This window comes from Myotis yumanensis, unplaced genomic scaffold (assembly GCF_028538775.1).
Source record: "Myotis yumanensis isolate MYYU_CA2020_CCGP unplaced genomic scaffold, mMyoYum1.0.hap1 SCAF_10, whole genome shotgun sequence".
Taxonomy (NCBI): domain Eukaryota; kingdom Metazoa; phylum Chordata; class Mammalia; order Chiroptera; family Vespertilionidae; genus Myotis; species Myotis yumanensis.
Window position 1 is genome coordinate 44,423,266 of NW_027223761.1, and position 11,671 is coordinate 44,434,936.

Sequence of the window (11,671 nt, forward strand, 5' to 3'; positions counted from 1 at the left end):
TTTTAAAAAAATATATTTTATTGATTTTTTTACAGATAGGAAGGGACAGTGATAGAGAGTTAGAAACATCTATCAGCTGCCTCCTGCACACCCCCTACTGGGGATGTGCTCGCAGCCAAGGTACATGCCCTTGACTGAAATCGAACCCGGGACCCTTCAGTCTGCAGGCCAACACTCTATCCACTGAGCCAAACCAGTTAGGGCATGCTTTATCTCTTTTTATTATATATACTAGAGGCCCGGTGCACAAAATTCATGCACTCGTGGGGGGGGGTCCCCTCAGCCCAGCCTGCGCCCTCTCACAGTCTGGGAGCCCTCAGGGGATGTCTTACTGCCGGCTTAGGCTAGGCCTAAGCCGGCAGTAGGACATCCTTGGCGCTGCCGTGGAGGTGGGAGAGGGTCCCACCACCGCTGCTGCGCTCGCCAGCCGTGAGCCCAGCTCAGGGCTTCTGGCTGAGCCTCACTCCCCCTGTGGGAGTGCACCGACCACCAGGGGGCAGTTCCTGCATTGAGCATCTGTCCCCTGGTGGTCAGTGTGCGTCATGCGACCAGTCGTTCCACCATTTGGTCAATTTGCATATTACCCTTTTATTATATAGGAGGATATGGTATTAAATTGTATGTGATGCTCTATAACTTACTTATTTAATTGAATATCCTTTCAATACATATAGTATCTATGCTAATCTTTTCAACTACTGCAGAGCGTTCCAGTTTATTTATCCTTTGCCCTATTGGTGGGCATTTATGTTTTCTCTAATTTTTATTTGCATAAATAATAAAATATTTCAAAGGGAAAATTACATGAGAACATTCTGACACAGAAACCACAAAATAAAACTACTACTTATACTGAGTTTATTGAAGAGATTTTTCTAATAAGATTTTGGTTAGCTGAAAACGAAAATGCCTTTGAATGTAAGAAGCACAGTATTTTTCATTTACACTATAATTTTCATACTCTCTTGGGCATTGAATATGACAATATTCATAGTTTTTTTTGGTAAGAGACAGTGCTCACTAAATTATTTGTTGTGGAAGATCTCAAGCAGGATTGGATACACTACTGCCTGTCTATTCTTTCCACCAGCATTAATCATTTTCTCCATTAACTCCCAACACCAGAGGGCAGCAGCCTCAGTACTAATTAGCAATAATGCAGAGAGCAATTTCGTGAAAATACACTCCTTTAGTAAAATCTGCACTAAGTTACTATTCAACCTTTTATTGGGGGTGGGGGGGAAGACATATTTCTTAAAAAAAAATAGAACAGACATATAAAGTAGGTAAAAAACAATTCAAATAAGCAAATAATGTTTGTTTTCTTTACATAACTTGACCTCGGTTAGTCACTGACATCCACAGATTTTTCTGGAAAGCTGGTATGGGTTTTCTCTGTTTCTGTATATATAGGCATATTTTCTGCCAGTCTGTTCCTAAGTAGAATGGCCAATTAGGAACTCTGTGTTTGTGAGCTGGGCTTCTTGTTCTGCAGACTTTGTTAGCGCTAATTACATTATGTAAACTTTCAGAAGAATAATGAAAACTGATGGCATAATGAAATTTAGGAGGGGTACAGAATAGTGCGAGTGAGCTCCCATTTTTTTCATAGCATGTATTTGACAGAGGATATCTAAAATAAATCAAGGGATGGTGGTACTAGCACATCATTTAGTCTTTTGATGGTAACCATGAGAATAACTAAAAACAAAGCTGAAAATGGCTTTTAAAGGGCAAATTGCAGATGCGAAGAGGCAGTTAAAAACAGTACTTCCCATTATAATCCCTCTTATACTATTTTTAATCATAAGCATGTATTTCTTTGAAATAAACACAAATAAATTAAAAAGAAAATGATAGAAACTGAGGAAAATGTAAAAAAAAATTGGAAATAAAAAAGAAAAATAAATTTATTTTTAAAAAGAGAAATAAATCCAAACTCTTGTTTGTATGTACTAAATTTCTTGGACAGAAGGAGAATGTTGTTGCCAAGGAGACCAAAGCAACTGCTGAGGAGCAAATATAGCTCTTTAAAAAAAATTTCATGATAATGTATTCTGCTTAATATTACATCCTATTCCAGCTTTTAAAAAGGACAAAATGGTTTTAATGCGGTCCCTGAAACATGGTGATGATGTCACTAACATTTGCTAAGTATTCAGATTATAAGGTCTAGTACAGGATAAGGAAATTAGAGTAAAGGTCAAATGACCTGGGTTCTAGTCCCAACTCTACTACTGAAAAGCCATATGTCCTTGAGCAAGCCATTTTCCTTTTCTGAAATGAAGTTTCTTTACTTGTAAAAATGGGATAAGCACTCCCTAGCCGCTAGCCCACCACTCAAGGTTGCTGTGAATATAAAAAAAAAATATTAGGTTATTTTACAAAGTTTGAAACACTATACAAATAAATTCAAGTGATAAGTACTAATATTTCCCAAGATTGATAAAGCCATATGCATTCTGTACTTTTCATTGATTAAATGCCAAATTAAGTAAATTATTATAAAAATGTGAACAAAACAATATAATATAAACTGTTATTGTAAAAATTGGATTGAACTAAGTGGCAGATCCAAGCTCTGGTCCAGGCTCTACCACAACTGGCTAATTTCCACAATCTCCTTGGGTCCCTACACAGCGAAACTGGACTAGACCACCTTGAAGCAGAGGTGCTCCATGGTATACTTTCCATCACAAGATGACTTAAAAGGGAATTCATTCACCATTTTTTAAAATCTGGGCTACATTTTGCTTGGAAAAAAAAACAACCACTGCTAGATGTCCAAAAGTCACTGGCATCGATTACCGTCTTTTTATTTCTATTTTCAGGCATTTCATAACCTTATCTAAGCTAATCTATCTTTACCTTTTCATTCTACTCTTTCTCAACATAGATCTACAGTGGGATCAGAGTGTTCTACTCACTATTTTTCAAAATGCCATGGCACAAAACACCAAGGGTCAGATCCTGGACTCCGATAGATTTACCAATAGAATGCCCCCACTGAAACTGTACGGGGTACCTGACTGCCGGATAAGCCCCCTGTGTCGCACTATTTTCTTTTTAACACTCACACACACTTTTATTTATTCAAGGCCACTGAAGACAATTCACAGTTGACTCTAGAACATATGGGTCTTAGGGACACTAGCCCCTTTAAGCTCCCTGCAGTCAAAAACACACTTTTGACTCCCCCCAAACTTAATTACTAATAGCCTACTATTGACCAGAAGCCTTACTTATAATAGTCACATATTTTGTATGTTACACGTATTACATACTGTATTCTTATAACAAAGTCAGCTAGAGAAAAGAAAATGTTAAGAAAAGCATAAGGAAGAGAAATACATTTACAGTATTATATTTATTTTTTCAAAATCTGCATATAAGTGAACCCGCGGAGCTGAAACCTGTGTTGTAAAGGCTTTCTATGACCTGGTCTCTACATGCCTCCCCAACAGTTTCTGTTTGTATCCTAAGCTACAGCAGAAACAAATGTTCTAAGTACACACACATAAGGATAACATTCATCTGTAATTTAGTTTTCCCTGCTGAAGACACACATTAAAGTTTCCATCTCTGCTTGGAATAGTCTTCCTCTCCATATTAAAAAGTCTAAATTTTAATTAATTCGGAAAGTTAGCAGAAACAACACGTTTTTCATGAAGACTTTTCAAAGTACACTAGCAATTGTGGTGACTTAGGCAAGTAGCAAATTGCCCTCTGGTGAGTTTATAAATTCTATGCTTCACTTAGAGCAGTGGTTCTCAACCTTGGCTGCACATTAGAATCACCTGGGAATCTTTTTAAAATCCTGATTCCTGGGCTACGGAAATTCTGTTTTTTTGTTACTAATGTTGTGGCCCCACCCCATAACAAAGAAACAGAATTTCCAGAGGATGAGGCCCAGAAATCAGGATTTTAAAAAGATTCCCAGGTGATTCTAATGTGCAGCCAAGGTTGAGAACCACGGACTTAGAGTCATTAGAATCAGTGGCATTTGGTAGGTTCCTTCTTTCAATAAGTAGGTAATAATCAGGTATTAAACTCAGTTTCTCTATGCTGAAAGACTACATATGCTGTCAACATGTAATGTGATAAATGCTGTAAGTCTGGCCTATTCTTTTGTATTTTAGCACTCTACGTTTCAGTGCCCAGGGATACAGCCTAGCTTACCTACACTCTCAATCTACAATATACACCTTTATTTACCAATTAAAAGTATTTCCTTTCATTAAGAGGACTAATTAATCTTTATTATTTGTATTAAGTAATTATCAGAATTATTTAAATCTGTTCCTCTGTTAAGGGCACCTGTTACTTACTCCCTGTATTATATTTGTGAGCTTTTGTTTTATCTTCCCTTCTACATTCTTTAAAGATATGATCCATATCTTTATGGATCTTTGTATTTCCCACAGGCTTTCAAACAGTGCCTTGTATACAGACGGCACTTTAAATATAAGTTAAGGTTTTCTTTTCCACTTTCAGTCAAGGCTGGCTCTCCACATTCTGCTGTAGCTTAGGATACTTTCTTCTACAAGCCTTCCTTCACCATCCCAGTCCACAGGTCACTCGTACTTTTGAAATCCCAAAAGAGCTGTCTATAAACCATTTAATTGCCACTGAAACGACTCAGTATTATCTTTTTATGTTTCTATGTATTTTATAATCTTTTTATATTTCAGTATATTCCAACACTATCTAGGCACAGCATAGACAATCAATCTTTAAAAAAAAAAAATGAGTCAAGAGATCATTAAGGGCCTAGCCGGTTTGGCTCAGTGGACAGAGCATTGGCCTGTGGACCAAAGGGTCCCAGGTTCAATTCCGATCAAGGGCACATGCCTGGGTTGCAGGCTTGATCCCCAGTAGGGGGCGTGCAGGAGGCAGCCGATCAATGATTCTCTCTTATCATTGCTGTTCCTATCTCTCTCTCCCTCTCCCTTCTCTCTGAAGTCAATAATATATTTTTAAAAAAGAGAGAGAGATTCATTAAGAAGAGTATACGCAAAACTGGCACCTAAAGAGAACAAAAGATCTCATCCATAGCAATGAAAAACAAACTCCTATTGTTGAAGGGCCAAAGGCTTTGACACACATAATAGTTACTAGTAAATTAAATTGTGTTAGAATTCTACAAGAGTCTCTGAATTTCATAAATCTTCCTTTCACTTTAGGGAGACATAAGTGTAACCATATGCATTTACTGACAATACCAATGAAAGCAAATGACTTTAAACAAAAACAAATAACTGTATTAAACAGATAGGGATACCATTATTTTGTAATTTAGTTAATTTTCCCTGCTAAAGACATTTATATAGTTTGCAATATATATCATTTTACTGTATGCTAAGCCTTAGTGCTTTTATTTCTATTAGGTTCCTTCCTCCCTAATGGACTAAAAGCGGAAAAGCAACCTTTGAATATTCACTTCTTTTGTATCCTTCCACAGTGAGGAACTATATTATAGCAGGCATTTTATAAATACTGCTAAAGGCACATCTTTATGTTAATTAATGGGATATCACAGATTTGGTACATATATATATATATATATACACACACACACACACACACACACATACATATAATCTCCAAATCCTACAATAAGAGAGTTGGTTCTCTAATTTCAATCAAAACACTCTAGAGCAGTGATTCTCAACCTTTTCATCCCATGGCAAACAAACTAATTACTGAAATTCTGCAGCACACCAAAAAATATATGATCTGACCAAAAAAAAAAAAAAAGGTATAATTTTGATTCAGTCACACTGGACAGCTATTGTTATGTTGGCTGTTGTCATTTTTTAATTTGACAATCTAAGGGAAAAGAGGTCAGTGCCCCTGACTAGTCAGGTATTGCATGTTTTAAAAATTCTTGCGGCACACCGGTTAAAAGTTGCTGCTCTTGACTCTTGCTACTCAAAGTGTGGTTCAAAGACCAGCAGCCCTGGTGTCACCTGGGAGCTCATTCTGAGGCTGAATCCTCAAGCCCTACTCGAGGCTTCCTAAATCAGAATCTGGTGATCTGTAAGCACTTCAAGGCTTGAGAAGCACTGGTTTAGACTCCAGGGGAAGAATGAGAATGTCCAAGATGCATATGATCAAGTTATGCTAACTACCATGTGATTGCTTATTTGTTAGTCTTCCTTATCTGTTAACTGAGGCTTTTTGAGTGCAAGAACCCTTTCCTATCTTCCTCACCAATAGTATTCCCTGGGCTGACAAGCCCTGAAACATTATCCAGTGCTCAATAAAATCTCTTGTGTTGTTGGTTTTTTTAAATCCTCACCTGAGGATATATTTTCATTGATTTTAGAGCGGGGAGGGAGGGAAGAAGGGATGGAGGGAAAGAAGAAAGAGAGAGGGGGGAGAGAGAGAGAGAGAGGGAGAGAGAGCGAGGGAGAGAGAGCGAGAGAGAGAGAGAAAAAGAGAGAGAGAGAGATGCTAGAGATGGGGAATCTGACCAACAACCTAGGTATGTGCCCTGACTGGGAATGAACCTTCAGGTGGATGCTCCAACCAATGGAGCCACCTGGCCAGGGCTCAATAAATATTTTTTTTGCTGAATGCATGAATGACTGAACAACTGAAAATAAAACTTTTTCACAAAGCTAATCTTTTAGGAAATTATTTGTACAACGTGATTTCACATACTACCAGACTAATTATTTAATTCAGTATTAATTCCACTTTAAATGTTGCTTCTCGATGTCAACAGATGCATTGAATGTGTTCGACAAAGCAAAAGCTTGGATCATCTTCCTTTGTTGGAGCCACCAGGGACCTTTTTTACAAGTGAGAGAGCTACGTTTTAATTCTACTCTCACAGATCCATCCCACAAGAATGCATAAGATGAAGTCACCGCAAAACTTGGCGGGGGTGGGGGGAATAGAGGAGGAATGGGTAACACAAAAAAAATTCTGTATCAAAGCATCATATAAAACCTGGAAAACATGATTTTTTTTTAAAAACAGGATACTTCCAGGAAATAATTCCCGGCAAGGGAAAGAAGGAGGTAAGAGAACTCTTACCTTTCTCAAGAGCAAAAGGTGATACTAAATACCAGGGAGTGATAAAAGATCAGCGACGACCTAGCGACGGAAGGTGGAAACACAGCAGACCAGAACTAACGCGGATAGCGGTTAGAAACGTCCAAGAAGGGTGACAAAAACCACTTTCAGGTTTAGAGAAGGAAATCAAGGGAAAGGAAAGCTCTAGGACGGATACAACTGACGACGATGATGATTCATTATTATTAACATTAATTATTATTATTGAGAGAGAAACGACATGCACTTGAAGGGAGGGGGTGGAAGGAAGAAAGGGAGGTTGCGATTGCGCTCACTGTAAAAGGAAGCGACGACAGGCGCCCCTGCCCAGCTCAGACGGTCCCGGGGAGCCGGCCCAGGCATAGGTGGGTGGCAACGCCCGGCTCCGCGGCTCCCTCCCGGTGGCCTGAGCCATCGCCTCTGCAGCTGCCGAGCACCAGGTGGGGACAAGCAGCAGCAGACGGTGTGCGGGAGGGCGTGCGGGAAGCAGGGGAGGATGCCGGGTGCCCAGGTACCCACCTTATCCCAGCGGAGCCACTGCCCGACGGCCGTGTCTAGCTGAGGGTCCCCGGTGTGGTAGGGGGCGTGGAGCAGGTTGGAGTTCAGGTCCCCCCCTGCGTTCTCAGCCATGGCTGGCAGGCTGGGGTGCGCGGATCAGGGGGGCCGATGAAGACGCCTCGTTGGGGGAGCCGGAGGTGCGCTCACCAGGGTCCCAACGCCCCCTCCTCACTGAAGGGCATCGGAGACCAACGGCAGGATGTTTGCACCAGCTGCTGCCGCAGCTTTGAGACGCAGGAGAGAGGAGGCTGCGGCCGCCCGCGCTTCACCACACCAGCTCCCCGTCTCCCTCTGGGCGAACGGACAGAGGCGGTCGCGCCGGGAGAGAACAACAACAGTCCCCGATGCCTAGGTTTTGGCCACCGCCGCAGCCGCCGCCGCCGCCCTGGCTACCTTAGGCCCCGCCCCCGCCGCTGGCCCCGCCCCCGATGATTTAAGCCCGGCCCGGGAGGGGTGAGGGACGTGAAGCCCGGCGCTCCCGCCGTCTCCGCAGGAGCGCGTTAGGATCCGCCAGCGGGGGTGGAAAAATGAAGCACGGCTCTTTTTATTTTTTAAATGGCCTTTTGCCACGGGCGTTGTCTTTGTCTCAGCCCCCACACACTCCCACGCGTCTCCTTTTCTCCATCGGCTACCACGAGCCAGACACCAAGCCCCGGTGCGGCGTGCGCACAGGCCGCCCTCCCGTCCGGCTTCGGGGCGCGCGCCTGGCAGCAGGGGGCGCGGGGCCGCCCCCGCACGGCCTGACGGGGCTTGTAGTTCTCTTCCTTCCGCGAGGTCTGCGGAGACCGTCGCTGGGACTACGACTCCCAGCAGATCCGCACCCTCCCTGTCCTCAAAGGAAAAGTCTATCTCGAGGCTGTTCCCTTAGGGACAGTCCCTGCGCCTGCTACCCTACGGCGAGTGCCCTGGGCTTAAATGAATTAAATAGGGACTGATTGAGTGAGGGGGCAGCTGTCTCCGCCGAGCCCTTCACGGTGTCTGAGTTGCGTTCTTTCGCTTCAACCCTCGGGTGAGGTAGGTGGGCGTGATCGTCCCCATTTTAGGCACAAAGAGGAAACTGCCTTTCTGGGAGTGAACCGACTTTCTCCGAAGCGATATGCGTGATGGAATGGGCTGCTAACCTGCTTGCAGATGTCCGCAGCGGGCGGTTCTTTTCGCTCTGCTGCCACAGAGGGTTAGGGGCAGGGAGACCGAGATGACCGAACATAGACCGGGAAGCTGTGAGGGAGCGGAGGGGGGTCAGCCTTTAGCCACAGCTACAATGCACGAGCGCCAAGAGGGAGGTACCAAGAGCAACGGGGATAGGAATATAGTGGGGCCTTGACTTACGAGTGTCCCGACTAACGAGTTTTTTGAGATACCAGCTGTCTCTTGGCTGATTTTTTGCATTGAGTTGACAGAATAATTTGAGTTAACGAGCTCCTTAACGAGCTCGGTCTCAGAACGAATTAAACTCGTAAGTCAAGGCCCCACTGTATAGAGGAAGAAGAAAGATTATTGAGGTCATTTTAAATGGCTTATTTTGGCCTCTTCCATGGAATGTTCATCTTTCCCGTCACGCCGCTGGAGGTCTGGGAGATGCTGAGAAGGGCTTACCTGCCACTCATTGGCTCCCGAGCTTCTTGTGTCTGCCTTTGTACAATGGCACTATAATTTTGACCAAATGCCTTTCAGCTCTTTCCCTATTCAGCTTTTTCGTTAACGAGGGTGTAATAATATTTACACCGTGGCTACAGTAACTTAATAAGCGGCTTTAGAGAGCTTTGAGGTTCATAAGATAAAAGATGTAAAACATCCAAAGTAGTGCTTTCTCTCCTTTAAAGTGCCATTGCCATAATAAAATGCAAACGACCAAGGTACAAAAGAATCGCAGTGCCAGTTCCTGAAACATAAGATGCTATCATTTGGAGTTACAGTTTTTGCTAAGCAGTTGGGTGTTTCCTTTAATGGAGTCAGCAGGTTCTTTGAATCACATAAGGCCTGGGAAACAACCAGGTGTCCTGGATGAAGATTCATCACTCACCATCGTCACTATTATTGTCCATGACAAGCATTCATTGGACATTTACTCTATATGCTAAGCATTATGCCAGGAGCTGAGGCAATAAGGAAGTATACAACATAATTATTCATTAAAAAAAATCTGTCTAGGGGGTCAAGATCTATGCAAGAAAAGATAGCCTGTGATAAACAGCAACTTACTACAGACAGCTGTTAAAGAGTTTGGAGCCTGAGGAGCTCAATAACAGCAACAAGCAGCAGGTGAGACCAGCACTAGGCTTTGAGGAACAAAATAAGCAGAGAAAATGGTAGAGGATATTTTAAATCGATAGACCATTGGTTCTCAAATCTCCCTAACAGTTTTGCAGCCTGCCAAGCACCAGGTGGGGACAATATATATTTCTGCCTCTATCTGGTTTGGCTCAGTGGATGGAGTGTCGGCCTGTGGACTGAAGGGTCCCAGGTTCGATTCTGGTCAAGGGCACATGCCCAGGTTGCAGGCTCAATCCCCAGTGGGGGACATGCAGGAGGCAGCCAATCAGTGATTCTCTCTCATTGTTGATGTTTCTATCTCTCTCTCCCTCTCCCTTCCTCTCTGAAATTAATTTAAAAAAATATTTTTATTTTTATTTTTTTATATATTTTATTGATTTTTTACAGAGAGGAAGGGAGAGAGATAGAGAGCCAGAAACATCGATGAGAGAGAAACATCGATCAGCTGCCTCCTGCACATCTCCTACTGGGGATGTGCCTGCAACCCAGGTACATGCCCTTGACCGGAATCGAACCCGGGACCTTTCAGTCCACAGGCCGATGCTCTATCCACTGAGCCAAACTGGTTTCGGCTAAAAAAATATTTTTAAATATATGTTTCTGGATACTGCCCCAGAGATTGAATCAGCACATCTGTGTAGAGCCTAGATACCTACATATTTGATAAATTTATTGATTGTGACATAGGGGACCATAATTTTGCTACTTAAAGTGTGATACAACCAGTGTATTAGTGTCCTTTGGGAGCTTATTAAATATAAAATTTCAGGCTCCATCTCAATTCTGCTGAATCAGAATCTACATTTTAGAAGATCCAATAATGATTTATGCATATGAAATATGATAAGCAGTGAGTTTCATAAGACGATTCTTATTCAATTTAATTCAGTTTTGAGAAACACCACTTAAATGACAACTTTCAAGAGATGGAATTATATAGGGCAAGTATGAAAGACAAGAGAAATACAAGTTTTAATTCAATACCAGAGTCAACCAGCTGTCACTTTTAAATATATATATATATATATATATATATATATATATATATTCTGGTGCATGAAATTCATGTACTTGGTTGGGGGGGGGGGGTGTCCCTTAGCCCGGCCTGTGCCTTCCTGTAGTCCAGGAGCCCTCGGGGGATGTCCCACTTAGGCGGGGAGCGGGCCTAAGCTGGCAGTCAGACATCCTTAGTGCTGCCACAGAGGCAGGAGAGGCTCCCGCCACCGCCGCTGCGCTCACCAGCCATGAGCCTGGCTTCTGGCTGAGCAGTGCTCCCCCTGTGGGAGCACACTGACCACCAGGGGGCAACTCCTGCATTGAGCATCTGCCCCCTGGTGGTCAGTGCACATCATAGCAACTGGTCGTTCTGCCATTGGGTCGATTTGCATATTACCCTTTTATTATATATATATATACACACACACATATATATATGTATTTTTATTTTATTTCATTAATTTTTTAATCCTCACCTGAGGATTAAATAAAACTATGTTTTTATTGACTTGAGCGAGAGAGAGAAATGGAGAGGGAGCGGGAAAGAGAGAGAGGGAGACACATGGGTTGCCTCCCACATGCACCTGCACACACCTGCAACCCAGCATGCGCCCTGACTGGGAATTGAACCGGTGACCTTTCAGTGCACAGGATGACACTTAACCAACTGAGCCAAACTGGTCAGGGCCAACTCTCACTTTTATCAGCAAGATCATGACAGAACAAATTGGTTACCAGAAACTTTGCCCATTGTCTTTGGCTTATTGCTTAGGAATTGAAA

At 42.7% G+C, this 11,671-nt stretch overlaps 1 protein-coding gene across 1 annotated transcript in view; it reads right to left on the reverse strand.

Moving 5' to 3' along the window:
* The window catches only part of PGM2L1 (phosphoglucomutase 2 like 1), a 41,718-nt gene extending 33,724 nt beyond the window's left edge, over positions 1-7,994 (reverse strand). The window contains exon 1 of the mRNA XM_070425618.1: positions 7,582-7,994. Within this exon, the coding sequence (XP_070281719.1) occupies positions 7,582-7,692 (111 nt within the window). The 5' untranslated portion in view covers positions 7,693-7,994. The remainder of the gene's footprint in view (positions 1-7,581) is intronic.
* Between the last annotated feature and the right edge of the window lie 3,677 nt (positions 7,995-11,671).